General features: G+C 49.3%; 1 protein-coding gene across 2 annotated transcripts in view; it reads left to right on the top strand.

Annotated features, from left to right (window-relative positions):
- KAZN (kazrin, periplakin interacting protein) overlaps positions 1 to 19343 on the top strand; it is a 213911-nt gene extending 194568 nt beyond the window's left edge. For both annotated transcript variants that reach the window (XM_021542041.4, XM_085558920.1), the window contains 7 exons: positions 4717 to 4908; positions 13473 to 13609; positions 14467 to 14637; positions 15342 to 15531; positions 16287 to 16417; positions 16684 to 16734; positions 17304 to 19343. In XM_021542041.4, the coding sequence (XP_021397716.1) occupies positions 4717 to 4908; positions 13473 to 13609; positions 14467 to 14637; positions 15342 to 15531; positions 16287 to 16417; positions 16684 to 16734; positions 17304 to 17471 (1040 nt within the window). In that variant the 3' untranslated portion in view covers positions 17472 to 19343. The remainder of the gene's footprint in view (positions 1 to 4716; positions 4909 to 13472; positions 13610 to 14466; positions 14638 to 15341; positions 15532 to 16286; positions 16418 to 16683; positions 16735 to 17303) is intronic.
- The last annotated feature ends 1583 nt before the right edge of the window (positions 19344 to 20926 follow it).

The raw sequence follows: 20926 nt of genomic DNA, 5'->3' as shown, positions 1-20926 counted from the left end.
GGAAGCCATTCCCCCTTGTCCTGTCACTACAAAACCCTTGTCAGAAGTCCCTCTCCAGCTTTCTGCACCTTTGCAAGAAGGAGGTCCCAAGCTGAGAAGCTACTTAAAAATCAGAGGGGATGAGATGCTCTTTAAAATACAAACTCTGCTCATCCCTAAGTCTTGAATCTTTATTTTTTTTTCTAAGAAGTTTCTTTATGACCCTTGAGTTTCTCATCCTAGGACAGAGATGTGTGTACATGTATATTTATCCTGCTGACGTTCTGGATAAAAACACCCTTGACTTATGCCCAGCAAAGCAAAAACCATCTCACCATCAAACTCACAAAAGCGGCACAAAATGCAGCTTTCACCTGAGATACTGATTCACCCACACGAGCCTCATCGTTTGTTCTGCATCCATTTTTAATGTGTCCCCTCCAAAGGCAGAAATGCGTGTATAGCAATCGTGTCAGCTGAGTTACATGAAAAAAAAAAGCCTTTTAAATGGATGTCTTTAAAGTGATGCCTGTTCCAAGGCCAGTAAAAGGCTTTGCTGCTGCATGGAGGGTTGGTCTGCTGCCCAGAGGAGTCCAAGATGGGATTTGCAGGAGCAGGAGTGGAAACTTCAGCCCCAAATGCTGTCTGGAGATGTTCACCACAGTTTAAAAAAACATTTCATTGGCATTGTCTGTTAACACCCATCAGTGGCTAAAGCATAAAGGATGCAGAATCCAGCAGTGTCATGGAAGTTTAATGTGATCAACTAAAATATAATTAACAGCCAATTATTTCAGTGGGAATGGTAGTTTTCATCAGTTGGTCTGGGACATGTTTAAATTGCATTAATTTCATCTCTGCCCACTTGCAGCAGGTTTGGAAGGGCTTGGAATGAGTGATGGGGTTTGTTCATGCAAGGCAATATCTCCTTCTCCTCTGGGTAGTCAGGAGTTACAGAAGGCACCCAATCCCCCTCCCCCCCAAAAAAAGATTTAAAAGAAGAGGGAAATTTTAAAAGGGACAAAAATATTGGTGGGAAAATGCTGTGGAAGCTTTTTACATTGAGGTTGTTGCATTTAGGAGGTGATTCCTAATGGCAGATTTAATTTTGCACCCTGATATAGTGATGCCTGCAAGGGTGAACTGCAAAAAAAAAAAAAAAGCATTTAAAAATATTCTCTTCTCCTGGTTGCTTTTGCATCATGTTGGGGGGGTGTGGAGTCCCTTGTGAGGGGCACTGAGCCCTGGTCCCTGCCAGAGAGGGCTGATGCTCACTGCAAACTCCTTTGCAGCTTCAAGCACAGCTCTACCCAGCTGATGGGAATCACATGGAAATCCTCCCTCAGCCATCTGTATGTGGAAGAAACAGAGGCTGAAATGAGGTTCCTGAATAATTGACCCCATTTTCCCAGCTGTTGGAACTTTTCTGTAAGGATCTCTAAGAGCTGCCTGCAAATGGCACGTTTCAGGTCATTTATTTAGGTACTTAAACTTGGCAGAGCAGGGGGGTTTTCTTCCTCCTGATTGAAAATTAAGCTAAAATTTCCCTTTTAAGCTGAGGGTCTTAATGCAAATTATGCCAATAACATGGGATTTCCCACAGGACCCTTGTGAGCAGGAGGTGCTGGAAAGTTGGGATGGAAACTTGGAGAAGAGTGATGGAGAGCAGATGCTCCATGCTGGGTGGGAGAAAATTTGTGTGATTTTGGTGGGCAGAATACCAGAGGAAGCATTGGAGTGATGGAAGTTCTGTGCATGGGTGTCATTATAGGTGTGTGCCCAGAGAATTTGTTGCTGCCCCATCCCTGAAAGTGTCCAAGGCCAGGTTGGACAGGGCTTGGAGCATCCTGGGATAGTGGAAGGGGTGAAACAAGATGAGCATTAAGCTCTCATCCAACCCAAACCAGTTTGTGACTCCATGACATTGGCAGAAGCCCTGAGAAGGAGTTGGAAAGAAGGATTTTCCTATCAAACCCTGGCTGCATGGATTGTGCTTTCCAATTTTACATATATATATATATCTTTAAACTGGATTTGGCTTTGCCATATATATAATGTATATGTAGCAAATATAGTTATATATTGCAAAGCATAATCATTTTTTCTACAGATATATATATATGTCTATCTCAAATTATATGTCTAAAAAAGCAAGAATTTTGAATATATGGCTGATCAATAATTCAGGTTCTCCATAGGATTTGGCTTGCAGCCAGCAGCATGAGGAGCATGGTGCTGCATGTTTCTGTCCAGATTACATCTGTAGCTTCTCATAGGTTCTAATCCTTCAGCACTTTCTGCCTGGATCAGGAGTGAGTACTAAGTGGGGCTGGAATTCCCTTGTTGCCTGTTTCGGAGGAGAGATGCTGTTCCATTTTTTCAGTGTTTCTAACCATGAGCAGAGGGGATCAGTGCATTTTTGGAGAGCTGCACTGGGCAGGGTATTACAGCACAGTGGGCCATGCCCAAGGACCTCTCTGGAATTCTTTGCTGCAGAATTCCCCCCGGGCTGTCTGTCCTTGGTCTTGTTTTCCTGCTCCCAGATCACTTCCTGCTGTGTGGGGATTTTCTTGGTTCCCACCAAAATGCTGCAATTTGCAGGAATCCATCGGGATCACTCAACCCTGTACAAGCTGCCCTGCCTCCATCCTCATCTGCTGGTTCATTTTTTTCCCAGGAACAGCCCTTGAGGAAGTGGCATGTAAGGAAAGGTGAAAATGAGTTATCAGTGGGGTGAAAAAAAAAAGTGATTTGTTGCAGCCAGGAGTATTTTGTGGGGCTGCAGGGGAATTTCTGTGGCTGGGGAAGGCACTTGGTGGGGTTTGCACACTAAATGCTCCACTGTGTGTGAGCCCTTCACATCCTCTCAGGGTTCCCAGAGGCTGGAGGGGACACGCTGTGTTTCTCCCATCCCTGGGGAAGATCCTGTTGGCCTTGGCCTCCTGCAGTTCTTGCTTTTTGCACGGATTTCAAGAAAGCACTTTGTGCTGCACCAAACCCCCCCAGCCCTGAGCTCGACTGTTCCTCATTAGTGACTTTATTGCTAAATAATTTACAGAATGGGGCCTTGCCAGTTTTCATTGGGGAAGCATTTCAAGTATGTGCAGCAGATTTTCTGCCTTCCTGGTGCAGCTGCCGGCGGGAGCTGCCTCTCCCTGTCCTGCCAGTGAGCAGGAAACAGGACCGAGGAGGAACAAGGGGGAACATCCCTGTTCTCCATGTCCACTTTGTGTCCTCTCTGCTGCTCAGGGGCACTGGGGAAAGGACACAGCCACGGTGGTTTGGAGAGGAAGTGCTTGGGTTTAATTTCTGATTCATTTTTCTGGTGACTGTGACGTGTGTGCTGGTGGGGTCATTTTTTCTCCCCATGTCCGTGATGCCAACCCAAGAGGATGTGGATGTCACATCCCTGGAAGTGTTCAAGTCCAGGTCGGACTTAGAGCAACCTGACCTGCTGGAAAGGGAGTGGGACTGGATGGTCTTTAAGATTCTTTCCAGTCCAAGCCATTCCATGATTCTCTGAAATCAATAAGCCAATATGGGATATGAAAGAGCTTTTCTCCACATGTTTTTGAAGGGGAGGGAAAGCAAAGCCAGACTCAGAGGGAGGATTGCAGTGGCACCTGCACAGCCCAAAAGTGTTTTGCAGGATGAGGGTGATGGGTGCAATGTGGAAATAGCAGAAAAGCACTTTATTACACTAAGCAGTGGGTGCAGCTGTAGGAAATAAGGTGCTGGAGCTTTCTTCCAGTGCCTGCTGTGGAGGGGATCCCAGCTGGGTTCTGCCAGGATGTTTCTGCAGTGTAGCTGCTTGGAGGAGTGAGCAGTCACTGGGTGTAAATCTGCAAAATTCAGGATTTGAGGCTGTGGATGGAAGCATCATCTTCCTTTTTCCAGTCTCACAGTGGCTTTGTTGAGTGTGCCCTGAGCATGTGGGTGGCTGGAGGCAGAGCTGAGATGTGTAGGAGCTCAGCTGTTGGATCCCAGCCCTGTCAGTGAGTGGTTTGGATAGGAAAGTCCTTCTTGGTTTCTTCTGACTATTACATATTAACATCTATTTTTATTTTTTTTAATGCTAAATCCATCACCCAGTGGAGGCTCCCCACCTCTCTCCTAGTGCCTTCCCATCACACCCATCCTTCTTTTTCTCCAGTCCCATGGTGAAGCTTTTGGGCTGTTTCAGTCCCAGCATGATGCAAGTTTTGGGCTGTTCCAGCACCAGCATGGTGCAGGTTTTGGGCTGTTCCAGCACCAGCGTGGTGCAGGTTTTGGGCTGTCTCACCAGCAGTGTGGTGCAGGTTTTGGGCTGTTTCACCAGCAGTGTGGTGCAGGTTTTGGGCTGTTCCAGCAGCAGCGTGGTGCAGGTTTTGGGCTGTTCCAGCAGCAGTGTGGTGCAGGTTTTGGGCTGTCTCACCAGCAGTGTGGTGCAGGTTTTGGGCTGTCTCACCAGCAGTGTGGTGCAGGTTTTGGGCTGTTCCAGTCCCAGTGTGGTGCAGGTTTTGGGCTGTTCCACCAGCAGTGTAGTGCAGGTTTTGGGCTGTTCCAGCACCAGTGTGGTACAGGTTTTGGGCTGTTCCACCAGCAGTGTGGTGCAGGTTTTGGGCTGTTCAGAGCAGGTTTACCAGCAGGGAGGGGCTGTTCCAGCAGCGTTTCCCCAGGGTTTGGGTTTCCAGCAGGACCCGGGGCTGTGCTGGAGCCGTCGCTCACTTCCTGACATTGTGTCCCTTCTTCCTCCAGCGCTGCTGCGGGAGGAGGTGGCCCAGCTGCAGGAGGAGGTCCACCTGCTCCGGCAAATGAAGGAAATGCTGACGAAGGACCTGGAGGAGACACACGGCAGCAAGTCCCCGGAGGTGCTCTCGGCCACCGAGCTGAAGGTGCAGCTGGCACAGAAGGAGCAGGAGCTGGCACGTGCCAAGGAGGCTCTGCAAGGTAAGAGCTGCACCTCCCTGGCTGCACATCTCCCTGGCACCCTCAGTTTTCAAAATGTTCATTAATGAGGAAAGGAAAAGCCATCCTTTTCACTTGGACTCTGCAGAGTGCATTCATCAGGTGCTCTTGGTGGGGGTTTGGTGTCCCTGGGACCCCCCTGCTCTCCTGCCCCAGCAAGGGGTGGTGCAGAGCTGGGAAGGACTGGGGTGCAGCAATGGGCTGGGAAATGGGATGAGAGGATTGATTGCAGCACTGCAAAGGAATTCCTCCACAGCTGTAGGGCAAAGCCAAGGCAGCAGCTGAAATGCAGCTGGTGATGGGGTTTGGGTTGGATTTGAGCCCCTTGGACTTGCAGGAGGGAAGTTGCAACTTTCCTGGTGACTGCAACTTTCCTTGTCCTGCATGGGGTTACCTCCAGGTGACATTCAGGGTCTCCTCCTTCCTTCATGGTTGACTTTGGGGGTTTTTGTGGCAGTCAGGGCTGCGCTCTCCCTTCTTTAACAGCAAGCCCTGGGACTGGGGGGTGTGGAGCAAAATACAACATTGCAGCTTTTCTGCTCTAAAACCAATCTGACAATAAATCCAGGCAGGATGGTTTGTTAGCTGGAGCTGGGGGATGATCCTGAGCAGGGAGGGCTCTCACGTGTCAAACCCTGGCAGTGCTATGGCTCTAAATATCATCTCAAATCCCCAGCATACCGAGTATAACTTGCACTTGTCAGCTCATATTTGCGGATTATGAGGAGAAGCTGTCAAAAGTTTTCAGGCTCAGAGGCTGAGCAGCACGTGGGGAGCTGTGGGGCCTCTGCATCTCCCCCTGTCCAGGATGCTGAGATGCTCGGAGGCACAGGCAATTGGGCTGAGTCAGTATTTGGGGAAAGGACTTCAAAAAATTTTGTTATTACTCTCTGATGTACAAAAACATCCCTATACATCAGCAACAGCCAAAATACCTCCAAAATCCTGTCTCCCCCCACATCACCAGTGCAGCCTCAGGCAGCAGGAAATGCTTTGGGTTTATAGAACTGTATTTGGAGGAGAAAAACCTTAATTAGGGAATATTTGCTCTGTGTGGATGGGGCAGGGGGGAAGTGCTGATAAATGCAAAATGCAGAAAAGCAGAACTATTATAATACTAGTTACAAAAGGAATAAGAGTAAGAAGTTATTTCAGAAGCTGCAATGCTTCTGTGTGTGCTTCTGTGGAGAACAGTCCAGAGAAAAAGTGAGCTTGGCTTGAAAATTGTGAGTATTTAAGGAATATAATGTTGTGGTTTTATTGGGCTTTTATTTGCCAATATTCAGGCTTCTGAGCTTGGTTTTCCAGGACCTCTCTGCAGGTGTGGTGTCTAGCAAGAGAGAATCTCAGTTGGCACTTGGATGGGCACATAGCAAGAAGCTTTTTTCAACTGATGTTCCTTCCCTGTGCTGCAATATTGAGAAGCTTTTGTGGTTTTGGGAAAGCTGTCCAGGCTGGATTTGAGCTGGAGGCTCTGGGCAGCAGAGCAGGCTTGGCAACAGTGACTGAGATGGATAACTTGAAAACAAGATCAGCAGCTGGAGGGGAAAAAAAAAAAGTCCTTTTTTCCTTTCTGTGAAAAATTGTCCAGAGAGAAACGTAGCCAAAAGTGGAGGAAAACGGCGCCTGGTGACTGGTTCTGCCAGGGGAGATGGATCTGCTGAGGGACAGCCTGGAGAACTGCGGGACAAAGCTGTGCCAGGAGCACAGGGAAACTCGGCCACCCTGTCCTGTGGTTTAGGGACCTGTGTCAGTTGTGTCCTGCAGCCAGAGCACCTCCCAAGAGCAGCTCCTCCTCACAGCCTGCATTCCTGCACCCCAGCCCCACATCCCCTCCAAAGGCTGCCCCACGCCCAGCAGCAGCGGCTGCAGCACCCCTGTGCCTGCAGCAGCCCACGATCCATGGTGGGTCCTGTGGAATGTCATTAGCAGATAAATTAGATGGAAATCTGTCATCGTGGCTGGCTCTGAGCCTGGAAGTGCAGTGCAGCTGGTTCAGATGGATCTTGGTCCGCTGGGCCCTGCTGAGGAGGGAGGTGGAGAGGCTTTGCTGGTCGGGTTTGCTTTTGGGGGCTCCAGCAGTTTTGAAGAGTGTTTATTTTGCACAACCACACAGGGTTTGGTTTGGGATGGTCTCCGTGGAGGATGGGTTCATTGTCCCCCTTTGGAGGTGATTTTCCAGCCCTTCCCAACAGCATTTGGCACAGGGATAAAGCTGATAAGGCTGTGCTGCATCTTCCCTGTGCTGTGCTAACAGGTCCTTGCTGTGCAGGGTAGGGCCAGGGATCTGGCCCAGCACAGGGTGCTCTGCAAGAGCAACTCGACCAGTTTCTTTATTTCTGTCAGCATGTGCTTTATGCATCTTTATTCCACTTTTTTCTGGGCTAATTCCATCTCTTGCACTTTTTTTATTCCATTAATGTCCAATTAAAATCCCGTAGTGCTGCATCCTACCTTCCTCTCCACTTCTGCCACAGCAGGGACTCTGAACTGTGCTTCCAGCATTATTGCAGTTATTATTTCCCCCCTCCTGGCTGGAAAGGTGTGGATGTGGTCTGGATTTCTGGTGTGGAAATCCCTGATGGGAGGAGTTGCAGACAGCTTTATTACTGCTGGTCCTGCTGCGGGCAGGGCCCATGCCCAAGAGCCTGGGGGACTTGAGGAGCCTCTTGGCTGGGTGACATCCATGAGCATGTGGGCTAATGGCAGAAAACCCATTTCTGGGAAGGTTTTTTCAATATGCTGGAGCTTGCCTGCAGGATTATCACACGGAGAGCAAACCTGGTTTCTGTTTCCTTTTGGATGCCAGGATGAAAACCTCAAGCTGGCTTTCCCTGCTGCTTGGAAAGGCAAGAACCAGCTTCATGTCTGCTCCACAAATGGGTTGTAGCTTGGTTTTCTACCTCCCTCACCTTCAGCTCAAAGCTGTGACTCCCCAGGAATGGTATTTGGGCTGGGGAAAGCCTCCTCCAGAGGTGCACAGCACCCTCACCTTGCTGCAGTGAGGGGGTGGGTAGCAAAAAAAATGGGTGGACAGATGTCCCCAGTGGATGGATGACCCAGAAGATGGGGTTTGCATCAGATGGATGTCCCAGAAGGATGTGTGAACTGGCAGATGGGTGTCCCAGGAGATGAGTGTCCCACTGCATGGATGTCCTGACTGATGAATGTCCCAGCCAAGGAAGCCATCTCCACTATAAGGAATGGATCTCTACAGAAGACCTGTTGTTCTTTCAAGACCCACCTGAAGTTTTCTGAAGTCTTTGATCACTTTGTTGACAGCTGGGTCAGATTTGGAAAGCCTTTGGCTGTTACCTGGTAAATTCCCCCAAGGAGAATTGCCTCACCTAACTTTTTCATGAAATTTGACACTGGGCTCTAATTTCCTGCCTGCCCCATACCTCCACACCCCCAGGAGGGAGTGTTGGCTCTGCCTGACACCATGGAACTTTGATGTTTTCAGCATCAAGATCTTCCTGGTGGTGACAGCTGCCCCGGGGACCGCACGTGGCTCTTTAATTGCAAAGCAAGGCGCAGCACTGCCATCCTGATTTTATGGGTTAGTCATGGTGACAGTATTGGATTTCATGGCTGCAAGGAAGAAACAGGAGAAATTAAGTAAATGTTAATGGGACAGGATGGGTTTGCACATTCCTGTTGCATGGGGCATCGCTGGGGTGCCAGCCCTGCTCCCCGAGGATGCCCTTCCCTGCATTAGAAAACAAGTTGTGATTCAGTAAGTGGTAAAGTCAGCTCTGATTCTGTTCCTGGCATGAAAATTCACATTGTGTGGGGTGAGAGAAGGACTTTGAAGTGGATGGGAGTCACAGGAAGCTGTTCTTTGCAGTTCAAGGGTGTGCTGCATCTTCTGCCAGCGCCCTGGTGTGTGTCTGGGCATTTCTGTCTTATCCTAGGAGTGAAACTGGGCAGAGATGCTGTTTCTATGGTTCAAGCAGTAGTTTTTCGTCTAATATCACATTATCAAGATAGTCACATTAATTATTACTCATATGTCCTCCAAGGGAACCTCGGCCTCCACCTCATAGGGTCAAGGGTTGGATGTCAGTGATCCTTGTGGGTCCCTTCCACGTCAGGATGTTCTGTGATTGCTATCTCCTTAATCTGATACTATTCATTTCAAAGAGGGAAGGCAGTATTAGAGCAGCCCCCATCCTGGGGGGAGATGCTGGATACAGGAGCTAATTCCCAGCTGGAAGCTGTTGGGTGGTGAGATCAGACTGGGGCCACGGGGTGGTGACACTTCCAGTGGTGGCATTACTGATTGTTTCCAGCCCTGCTGCTGTTCCAGACAAGGCTGTGCCTCTCCAGTGGAGCAACTGGATTTTGGCTTCTCACATAGAGCTGGGAATAAAAGGTGTGGATTTTGAGGGGGTGGATTTTTAATTGTTTTGGCTGAAGGAGGAGCCCAGCATGGAGCCAGTCCCGTTAGGTCTGCGTCCATCATTCTTCTCCCAAAGGACTGAGAAAGGATCGAGTGGCAGGAGGTGGAAACTCAAATAACAAGAGGGCAGGGTGACCTGGTGCAGGTGGGGATGGTGGTGAGGGCTGGAGGGTTCACCCAGCAAATCCCAGCCCATTTCCCCATCTCTCCTTGATGCCAGGACTGGTGCTGAGCTGCCGAGTCCATGGGGGGCTGCTGGAACCCCCTGTCAGAATCTGAGGTATTGATGATCCCGAGATAGTAAAAAGTTTCTTTCTTTCTGCCCCATTGCCAAAGAAGTCATAATTCATCCGTGCTGGTTTCAAGGTTGTAGAAAGTCTCTGAGCCCCGCTGCCAAAGAAGAAGTCATAAATCATCTGTGCTGGTTTTATTCTTGCTTATCTCTCACATGTTCTGCTGCCCTGCCCAGCTCTGTCCTGCAGGGCAGCGTGTGGGGCTCTGCCCTCAGTGGGATGTTACAAACATTAAATACCAGAAACTCCCTGGGCTGCATTTACAATAACGTGCCAATATCTGTCACCCACGTTGGACAGTGTGTCCCCAGCCTGAACCAACAGAAAAATGCCAACACCACAGTGAGACATGGAGGGCATGAAGAAAGAGAAAAAGGACAAGGCACAGCCAATTTCCTCCATCTTGTCCCCTTTGAACCCCTCATCTAGAATCCTAAAATTTTACATTTGCACCCATGCCACACTTAATTATTACTGATATCAAACACTCAGAGCTTGTAATTCATCCTGTAAGATTGAAAACTCTTTTCCATGGACAGAGATCACAGCCAGTGTCTCTGGGGGCTCTGTCCAGGGGGGTTCCTGACCCCTGCCAGGGTCCCAGACCTGCCAGGGCAGCCAGAGAGAAGCTCTGGATTCCCACACCCCCCTCTCCTTCTGCCATGTGCTTTGAGGGGAGGGGAAAATTAATAATGCAAGGAAGAGAAGTACTTTCCACTCATGGTCTGGGTTTAGGATTTCTTGCTTCTTTCCTTGGGTTTACGAAGAGGTCAGAGGTTTGTCCAGAGCCCGCTGTGCCAACGGGCTGGGGGAGTTTATTTGGATACTTGTGGGCGTTTGGGATATAGAAACCTGGCCCTGGATCATCAGATTAAGGAAAAAAGCCATTTCACCTCCTCAGATGGACCCGATAGCCAGGGAAAATCTGCTTTATCCCTCCTTGGCTGGCCATGGATTGCAAAGGCTCGTTTTCCCCGACCAAGTAATTAGCTGGGCTTGTTTGCTAAGGACAAATTAAGCTGCTGCAGCAAGTGGGGCTCGGTCCAGGAGCTGTTGGCAGCCCTCACAACTCACTTCTGCCTCACTTTTTATTTTTCTCCTGCCTTTTTCAATTAATTTCCTATTAATTTGGCTTGGAATTAAGTTCTCAAATGACTGATAAATCTTCTTTAAGCTTAGGAGCTAATCGTTCTTGGAGGAAGGAGAGTAATAGAGTGGAGCAAAAAAAGGTGTGTTAATTTCAGCAAATCTCTCAAATATGAAATGCAGCAAATGGTAAACTGTCCTGTTGAGTTAATAGGAAAACTTCTGCTTTTTCAATACCCAAACCTCATAATCTTCTTGTAATATTGATACACTGGCATAAATATTGGTAAACATTAGTATATCAATACGTATTTAACCTTGGGCGATAGTTACCCTTCTTCTAATAGTGCCTTAGATAATTTTCTTTTTTTCTATTGGCGAATGATTAAGTGTTTTCTGTAAATCTTTAAGGGCCATGAACACTGCCACTAATTAAAGGAGTTTGTATGCTATAGGGGACTAAGTATTTAATTAAGTTCATTAGGATTCTTTTTGTCGCCTCTAGCAGCAGAGATTGGCAAATGTGACTTAAACTTCTACAAGTGTCCCAATATCCTCAAGGAAATTAAATTTTACATATATAGATACATACGTGTCTGTGGGGTCTGGATCTCACCCCAATATGGTTCAGTCAACTTATCATTAACTTTTGCTTTTTAGCAAGTTTTTAGTTCCTGTGAAAGAATTGGGCAGGGGAAGGTGGTGGGTAAGTACGCACAGGCAGTGGGAAAGGGATTTTTCAAAGACATGGGTGTGGTTGTGTTTGTTTTTAGAGGGTTTCTGTAGGAATTTCCTAAGATGGGAAAAAAGTAAGGGAAGTCCTGGTGTGGGAAGAGGCCAAGCTGTCCCAGGAGGAGTCGTGTTCATTGAAGTGGGCAAGGAAGACTCCCAGGAGTTCCTTGTCACAGGACAATGTGAATTTTTGCAGCATTTCCTACCTCATTTTCTGGTTTTTGGTGTTCTGGTTTATCTCCGATGCTTAATGGCAGAAAAGCTGGTCCAAAGAGTTTCATCTCCTGGATTTTAACAGATAAAAATCTCTATAGTCCAAAGCATCTCCCTTTACCTCCACTATTTAGTCTGATTTTCTCCTCTCACTTGCAAACCCCCTCCTTTCCTTACAGCTCCATTCCAAGTACTTGATTTACTGTTCATCTTCCCAGCACACACTTAGAGTAAGAAACAGTCAAAAAAGTAGAGTAAAACCTGTGCACAGAAGTTCACACCCGACTAAACTTCTCGAGACTGTGGTTGTGACAAGCTGGGGTGGGATGTGGAGCTGCACAGAGCTGGATTTTGGGGGGGCTGCTCTGGTTTTGGGGTCTGTTCCACACTTGTGCAGGGCTGGGTGATCCCAGAATCAGCTTATTCTGCCTGAGGGTGACTGGGTGCTTCACTGCACAGCAAATAGTGGTGCTCTCCCTGCTTACACACAGGTGTAAAATGAAATCAAAAATCCTTTTGAGGGCTCCCAGCCAGAGGAGGATGGGAGCAGAGCTCCCCTGTGCTGGGGGAAGCAAAGGCTCAAAGCCAAGGGTGCCAAAGGTGCCTGAAGGAAATTCATTCCCCTTTCAGAGTGCCACAGTCATGGTTTCCTTGTATTTCTTACATTATTATCTTTATTATCCCCACGTGTTGAGAGGAGCCCAAAGGTACCTGATGTGCAGTTTGAGCCCCAGATGAAGTGACTCATTACAGGGGGTAGAAAACACAGCGTGGGCTGAAACAGCTGCTGTGATTTCTGTAATCTGATGGAGAAAGGTTGGATGTGTGCATGGAGACAGGTCCCACTCATGAGGCTGCATCATCTTCTGGCAGCTTTTGTAGTATACACAGCCCCTGGTGGCTTTGGGATTGTTTTTTTCTGGAGAGTTTTGGGGGCATTTAGGATTCTTTTTATAACACAAACAACAACTCGCAAGACTCAGTGATTCAACATGATGAGTGCAGGGAGAGTTGGAGGGGCAGAGGGTGTTTCATAGCATCCCTGAGTTAACAGCACTTGCTCAGGGTGGAAAAGCAGGAATATATGAAATATTTGTGATCTGATTCCTCAGCTGGGCATTATTTTGGTGGGATGGGGTGTATCTGGAGCAGGGAGCCACAGGGCATTTCTGCAGCACTGCCAAGGACCAGGTTCAGTACTGGGTACAGCATGGATGTACAGAAGTGACTGAAACTCCTCATCCTACGTGAGATTTCTGTCATTCTCCCTGGATTGCCAGCCTTTCCTGGGGTCAGCGAGCATCCCTCACTGGTGCAATGAGGAGGGAAAACATGAAGGTTTTGGGTTCCTCTCAGAGCTGTTGAAACATCTATCACGTCCCACGTGCCTCTGCTCCATCCCCTCATCCCAGCACAGCATCCCTGAGCTGGACAGGGACACTCAGGGAGCTGTGCCCTGGGCTCGTGGGAGCACTCTGGAATCTGCCTCGCTGCTAAAAATAAGCTGGTTGTGGTTTATTTACCCTGGAAAGGGAGCAGCAGATTTTCCTGCTCCAAGCCCCGAGGCTGAGGCTGCAGTTTTGCTCCCAAACCTCCTTTTGCAAGGTCTGAGCTGCCTCTTGGAGGATGGGCAGTGGTGAGGAGCCACAGTGGTGACGTGACGGGCACTTGGAGGGGTGCAGCGATGGGGGTGAATTTGGCATCCTCTCCCAGCCCAGCCCCCAAGATTGTAATTTTGGTGCTTTTTCCTTGAAAAATAAAAGAGCTGGGGTTAAGGGGCTGCCATGCCTCCTATGCTGGAGTGATCCTTTCCCTCACAGCCATGAAAGCCGACCGCAAGCGCTTGAAGGGGGAGAAGACAGACCTGGTGAGCCAGATGCAGCAGCTGTACGCCACGCTGGAGAGCCGGGAGGAGCAGCTCCGGGACTTCATCCGCAACTATGAGCAGCACAGGAAAGTGAGTGCAGAGCCCAGCTCGGGAGAGTGAGTGCAGAGCCCAGCTCGGGAGAGTGAGTGCAGAGCCCAGCTCAGGAGAGTGAGTGCAGAGCCCAGCTCAGGAGAGTGAGTGCAGAGCCCAGCTCAGGAGAGTGAGTGCAGAGCCCAGCTCAGGAGAGTGAGTGCAGAGCCCAGCTCGGGAGAGTGAGTGCAGAGCCCAACTCAGGGAAAAGTGAGTGCAGAGCCCAGCTCGGGAGAGTGAGTGCAGAGCCCAACTCAGGGAAAAGTGAGTGCAGAGCCCAGCTCAGGAGAGTGAGTGCAGAGCCCAGCTCAGGAGAGTGAGTGCAGAGCCCAGCTCAGGGAAAAGTGAGTGCAGAGCCCAGCTCAGGGAAAAGTGAGTGCAGAGCCCAGCTCAGGGAAAAGTGAGTGCAGAGCCCAGCTCAGGGAAAAGTGAGTGCAGAGCCCAGCTCAGGAGAGTGAGTGCAGAGCCCAGCACTGCTCTCGTGGCATAGAGGGCTGGCAGCAGGCTGAGTGTAAAACCTGGTCTGTAATCTAGCAAAATCCCACTAAATTCCCAGCTGGATTCTTGGTGGGGTTGGATGGACCGCAACAGTTTAAAGTTAAATAAATGCTGGAGGAAATAGAGCCAGACTTGGGGAATTTGATGTAATTTTAACCAGGTGCACAGTGAGCATTTCTTTGTGGGCACCGGCTGCATTCCAGATCTCCCCAAAAAGGGTTGATGTTCCTGCCAGCACAGGGCTCTTGTGACACCTAAGGCAATGCTCGTGGTTGGGTGGTCCCCTAGGGGGTTGTGACAGAGGGGTTTTTAGTAGCAGGTGGATTTTCCCTTCCTGATGGCCACGCCTGTCCCAGCAGGAGAGCGAGGACGCGGTGAAAGCCCTGGCAAAGGAGAAGGACCTGCTGGAGCGGGAGAAGTGGGAGCTGCGGCGGCAGGCCAAGGAAGCCACGGACCACGCCAGCGCCCTCCGCTCCCAGCTCGACCTGAAGGACAACCGCATGAAGGAGCTGGAGGCTGAGCTGGCCATGGTGAGCTGGAGCATTTATACAGGTCTCAGTGCTTGCTGCAATGGTTGCACACTGCAATAGTGAGAGGAAAATACTGCATCTCTCGAAAGGGGCTTGATACCCTTGGCCTGGGAAGCGGCACAGTTGGGCTCTTTGCTTGCCCAGGGGAAGGTGGGTTTGGTGTGCAGTGTGTTGCTGCTTGTTCTGATGCTCTGGGAGATGTCCACATGGTTTTCCCACTCCATCACCACCACCTCAATGTCCTGTTAGCGTTCAGGAACACACATAATCACAGGATATGATTCTATGCAGGTGCTTTTATGGAAGAGCTCTGGGAATCAGGGGTACAGACCCAAATCTGACTCCGACATGGCTTTTGAGCATATTTTATATTCTATTGTTATATAACTTACATATTAATTATTAAACTTACATTGTTCTATTGTATACATTGATCTTATTCAACCATGAGTTTCTCATTATCTTTTTCAAGCCCCTGACTATAGTTTTTCATGATTATTCTTACGACTAAACAGTAATTATATTTAATTACTAAACAATCACATCTAACAGTTATATCATTTATCATATACTAGCTACACGGGTGCAGTTCCAGCAAGTACAAGGCCTATACTTTCCCAGGGTATTTTCCCAGGGCCTACTAAGCTTAATTTTCCTTCTAACTCCCCAATGATTGTAAAACCCTTTTGCTATCACTTTGCCAGGCCAAGCAGTCCCTGGCTACGCTGACCAAGGACGTGCCCAAGCGCCACTCCTTGGCCATGCCGGGCGAGACGGTGCTGAACGGCAACCAGGAGTGGGTGATGCAGGCTGACCTCCCGCTGACCGCCGCCATCCGGCAGAGCCAGCAGACCCTCTACCACTCACACCCCCAGCACTCGGCAGACCGGCAAGGTGGGTCAGAATCTGTGGTACTGAGATGATCCCGAGGTTGTAGAAAGTCTCTGAGCCCCGCTGCCAAAGAAGAAGTCATAAATCATCTGTGCTGGTTTTATTCTTGCTTATCTCTAACATGTTCTGCTGCCCTGCCCAGCTCTGTCCTGCAGGGCAGCGTGTGGGGCTCTGCCCTCAGTGGGATGTTACAAACATTAAATACCAGAAACTCCCTGGGCTGGATTTACAAGAACGTGCCAATATCTGTCACCTACGTTGGACAGTGTGTCCCCAGCCTGAACCAACAGAAAAATGCCAACACCACAGTGAGACATGGAGGGCATGAAGAAGGAGAAAAAGGACAAGGCACACCCAATTTCCTCCATCTTGTCCCCTTTGGACCCCTAATCTAGAATCCTAAAATTTTACTTCTGCACGCATGCCACACTTAATTATTACTGATATCAAACACTCAGAGTGTGTAGTTCGTCCTGTAAGATTGAAAACTCTTTTCCATGGCCAGAGATCACAGCCAGTGTCTCTGGGGGCTCTGTCCAGGGGGTTCCTGACCCCTGCCAGGGTCCCAGACCTGCCAGGGCAGCCAGAGGGAAGCCCTGGATTCCCACAGGTGGGCACCCCACGGATGGCAAGTTCTCAGGGCCAAACCCCTTTTGGGGATGAAGGAAGATGGTCAAAACCACTCCTCCCCAGATATGTTTTTGGAAGTGCATCAGGGGCTTTGCTGGTGTTAATTCCCTGTTTTCCCTGCCTTGCAGCAGTCAGAGTGAGCCCCTGTCATTCCCGGCAGCCGTCCATCATCTCCGACGCCTCCGCGGCCGAAGGCGACCGCTCGTCCACTCCGAGCGACATCAACTCGCCCCGGCACCGAACGCACTCGCTCTGCAACGTAAGGGCCTGCCTGGAGGGGCTCTGAGGCCCTGCCTCGGGGAGATGGGCTCTGGGCATTCTGTGGGGCCTCCACTTCCCCCAAAACAGCATTGGGTTAGGAGTGGGGAGCACGATGGGGCTTGGCTGACCTGGAAAGCTGCTGCCCTGGGGTTTATCCCAGCCCCTCTGCAGTTCAGCTGCACAAACGCTGCATTTGGCCCTGGGGGTGGAGGGTCTCGGGCTCTATCAGGGTTGATTCAGTGGATCCATCTCCTTGTGCCATAGGGGGACAGTCCTGGACCGGTACAGAAGAACTTGCACAATCCAATCGTACAGGTAGGGCACGAATCCTCTCAAATCCCTTCCTGTGCTAGAAAGTAATTGGGGGTGGTGAGTCAGAGGCATGATGACTTGGGATGAATGGAAGTCATCCTGAATTGTAAGTCTGGGATCTCTCCTATTCCCATAATTTGCTCCTAAGTCCAGGCAACGCCATAGGCATTCACTGAGTTCAGGCCTATTGCAGTGTTGATTTTTATAAGGTCCAGCCAAAGCATGTTACTCTTCTGTATTTGGCCCTAAAACATTGGGATATTTTTGCAATCCAGGCAGATGCTCTGACTATTTATTCCCAGAGCTGGAATCCTGGAGGCCAAAATCCTAGAGCTGTGGAGAGGGGGCCCAATGTCACTGCAAATTCCACCACACAGGTTTCAGGAATATTATTGTATTTTAGTCCAGAACCTGAACAGTACTTTGGACGTGGATGAAAATACTTTGTGGGCTCTGGATGCAAATATATTTTGGGACTGGGACCACATGGTTGATCATCCTTGATGTGAGTGAAGGGGGAAAATGGAAAAGAAAAAGCTGGATGCCCAAACTTGTGTATTCTCCTCCCACAGTCTCTAGAAGACCTGGAAGACCAAAAACGGAAAAAGAAGAAAGAGAAGATGGGCTTTGGCTCCATCTCCAGGGTGTTTGCCCGGGGGAAGCAGCGCAAGTCCCTCGACCCCGGTCTCTTCGACGGGACGGCCCCCGACTACTACATCGAGGAGGACGCGGACTGGTGACGGCGCCAGAGCCTCTCCCGGCCCTGCACATGTACATATCCCACACCCCGGCCCACCTGTGGACATCTTGTCTTGGGAGCGATGCAGCTGTGTCGTAACTTCAGTTTTTTCCCCTTTTTTCCATGGTTTTTTGTTTTGTTTTGGTTTTTTTCCGTCCTGGTAACTTCTTTGTTGTCGCTTCAGTTTGTCCGTTTGGGTTGGGGTTTTTTTTCTTGTTTTGGGAGGGTTTGTTTTGTTTTGTTTTGTTTTTTTGTTCTTTTTTCTCGTTCTTTTGACAAAACTTGAAACTTGAAGGACTGCTGTGTCTCTGTAAATACGAGAAATATTGTGCACTTTGTGCTTGTGATGTCTCTTGTCCGAAACCGCTGTTTTCCGGAGCCCAGCCTGCGGGATGTCCTCGCTTGGGGACAAAGGACCTGCCCAGCTGAGGGATCTGAGAGAGAAAACACACAAAACCAACAACAACAACAAGAAAATCTCCTTCGCTGTGATGTCTTCCTGGCCGAGCCCCGCGGAGGCGACCCGGGCTGGTTGTTACGCCTGCCGGTCTGGAAATAAGTGTTTTAACGTTCCTTTTTAGTTGTTTTAATTTATTTGCACAAACCCAGAGGAGCTATTCTAACTAAATTATTGCAGAAGTTTTGGGATTTTTATATTTTTCCACATCGGTTGGGATGGGGCGGGGAGGAGGAAGGGGGTGTTTGTACTGTACTGTCCTGGGATGTTGCTGTTGGGGGAGATTGGGGCTGTGGACCCCCCAGCCCAGGCTCCCTCAGCTGCCCCAGGAGCACTTAACGCCTTGGAAAACGCAAACTTAAACACATGCTGGGAAATCAGATGGGGGCAAGCTGCTGGGAGCTTTGCCCTCTGGTTTTTTCCCTGCTTTTGGGGGGTGCTCACCCTTTGCTTCAAGTAAAACGTAGGGGGATCTGGCACGAGCTGGGAGGAAGGTGATATCCCGAGATATCCCACATCCCAAGATGCTGCCCTGATAGGGCCGGCCACCCCCTCAGTTTGGGGTGTCACTGCCGTCGCAGGGGGCTGGGGAAATCGGTACGAGTCCCCACTAGGGAGGTTTTTCTGCCTCTGGGGTGATTTGGAAGCACAGGTGGAGCTTGTTTTTCCAAATTCCTTGGAAATGCCCCCAAACCACCCCCCACCCCGGTGCGGCAGCCGCTTCCCCTCTCCACTAACACGTGCCGCGCTCTGCTTATGCCAAGATAAGTACCTTATGCTTTAATGCTTACAGTATAATTTTAAGCTCTTAAAAAAAAAATGTATTAAGATTTATTTAATGAACTATAATAGTGTATTATTTTTCTTAATTCTGATACATGCGCCCTGGTTGAAAAAAAAAAAGGGTATTTTGTCTTAAATCACCGAACTGAACTGATGCCCTCGCGCTGTATATTCCATTCCAAGGGATGATGCAGAGAGGCCATGGAGGGGGTGACAGAGGGACCAGCCCCCCCAGGCTCTCCTGGGGTGGCAGGGCAGGCTTTGCCCCATGGCATCTTTTCTCTGCAGAGAAGCATTTTTATATATTTTGTTGTTTTTTCGATTCTGTTTTGGTTTTTTTTTCTTTGTTCTCCTTGCGTTTTTTATAATTTAAACTCTAAACCACCAGAACAGATGAGCGATCTCCTTGTTATCGAGTAGTTTCCTTTGCATTTCAGCTTTTTTGTAAATTAGGAAGTAATTCTAAAAATTACTAAGAGGATGATTTATTTAAAAGAGAACTTTGCTAAATAGCATATGAATTATGGGTAACATTAGATTTAACTTTTCCCCCTGTGAGCGGGGGAGAATCCTTGAAGGCATGGATGCAAATATAAAATTATAAAAGATCTAAATAAAGCTTATTTTAAAGTATGGATGAACTCCATGTGATTTAATTGGAGAGCCTGGATGGGTGTTGGCATCACCAGGGTGCAGGACACCCTGAGTGCCTCGTGAATTTGGGGGCTCCGGGGTGATGGGAGGATTCAGGAGAAGGCTGGGCCAGCTTTTCCCAGGACCAGCTCCCAGCCAAATGCCTGCTCCTGGATGCAGGAATGCTGGCAGGAGGCTGGGACTGTCTGCATCCAAATGAAATGGGGATTTCCAGGGTTTAAGGTAAGTAAGGAGAGCCAGGAGATGTCCTGCTCAGATATGGAAAATGCAAGGAGAAGGAACAGCAGAAAATGGAGAAATCAGAAAGTGTTGTGCTTCGACTGGATAAATTATTGTTATCAATGTAGAGGTTGATAAGTTATTATTGTTACTATCATTCAGATGACATTGGTCACCTGTAAGGCTGTGCCAGCACTTCCAGTGGGGATTTTGATGCCATTTTGGGGTCAATGGGTGTTTTGCAGGCTGGAGCAAAGGCAACCTGCAGTAAGTTTCAAGCCCATAATCAGGGTACAGATGAGATATACCTTTTCTTCTTTTTTATGGCAGAAACAGCCTCCTGGGTTTGGGAGCAGCTGCAGAGCAGGTAAGAGCCACCATCATCTGAAATGGGGAGAGCTGGAACAAAAAAAAATAGGAAAAACTTGGGAAAAGCCAGCTGGCTCTCCAACTCCATCACCTGCAGCTGGAATCCAGCATTAATGGGAGCTATAGGTGGCATTAAAGGGCAACTGCTGAGCACAGCAAACATGAGCTGGGCACAGACCATGGTGGGATTTGCTGCACTTGGAGTGATTCCCTGCTGAGATTTGGTGTTGTACGTCATGCATGGGATGGGGTGTGGGTGCTTATCTATCCCATCTGTGGTTTTAAAAGTTTTGGGAGCCCTTTGGGAGCCAGGAACGTGTCAGAGTGCTGCACCAGTCCTGGTAAGGCTTCTGCCCTTGTGCTGTGGGACCCGTGGCAGACCCTGTGTAGGTCACAGCTCACCTCCTGCACCCGAGCCAAGCAGAGGGGCCACACTCCCTGTGGCTGTGATGTCCTGGGCTGTGGGGGGGCTTCTTGGTGCCTTTGTCCTCCCAACCTGCTTCATCTCACATCATCCTCATCCCTGCTGCATCCCACATCATCCTCATCCCTGCTGCATCCACATCATCCCCATCCCTGCTGCATCCACATCATCCCCATCCCTGCTGCATCCACATCATCCCCATCCCTGCTGCATCCACATCATCCCCATCCCTGCTGCATCCACATCATCCCCATCCCTGCTGCATCCACATCATCCTCATCCCTGCTGCATCCACATCATCCTCATCCCTGCTTCATCCCACATCATCCTCATCCCTGCTGCATCCATATCATCCCCATCCCTGCTTCATCCCACATCATCCTCATCCCTGCTGCATCCACATCATCATCCCTGCTTCATCCACATCATCCCCATCCCTGCTGCATCCACATCATCCTCATCTCTGCTGCATCCCACATCATCCTCATCCCTGCTGCATCCACATCATCCCCATCCCTGCTGCATCCCCGCCGTGCTGGTTGTGCAGCTC

Source organism: Lonchura striata, chromosome 21, assembly GCF_050655825.1.
Source record: "Lonchura striata isolate lonStrDom1 chromosome 21, ASM5065582v1, whole genome shotgun sequence".
In the NCBI taxonomy this organism is placed as follows: Eukaryota; Metazoa; Chordata; class Aves; order Passeriformes; family Estrildidae; genus Lonchura; species Lonchura striata.
Note: the sequence above shows the minus strand (reverse complement) of the source record. Positions and strands in the feature narration are given on the sequence as shown.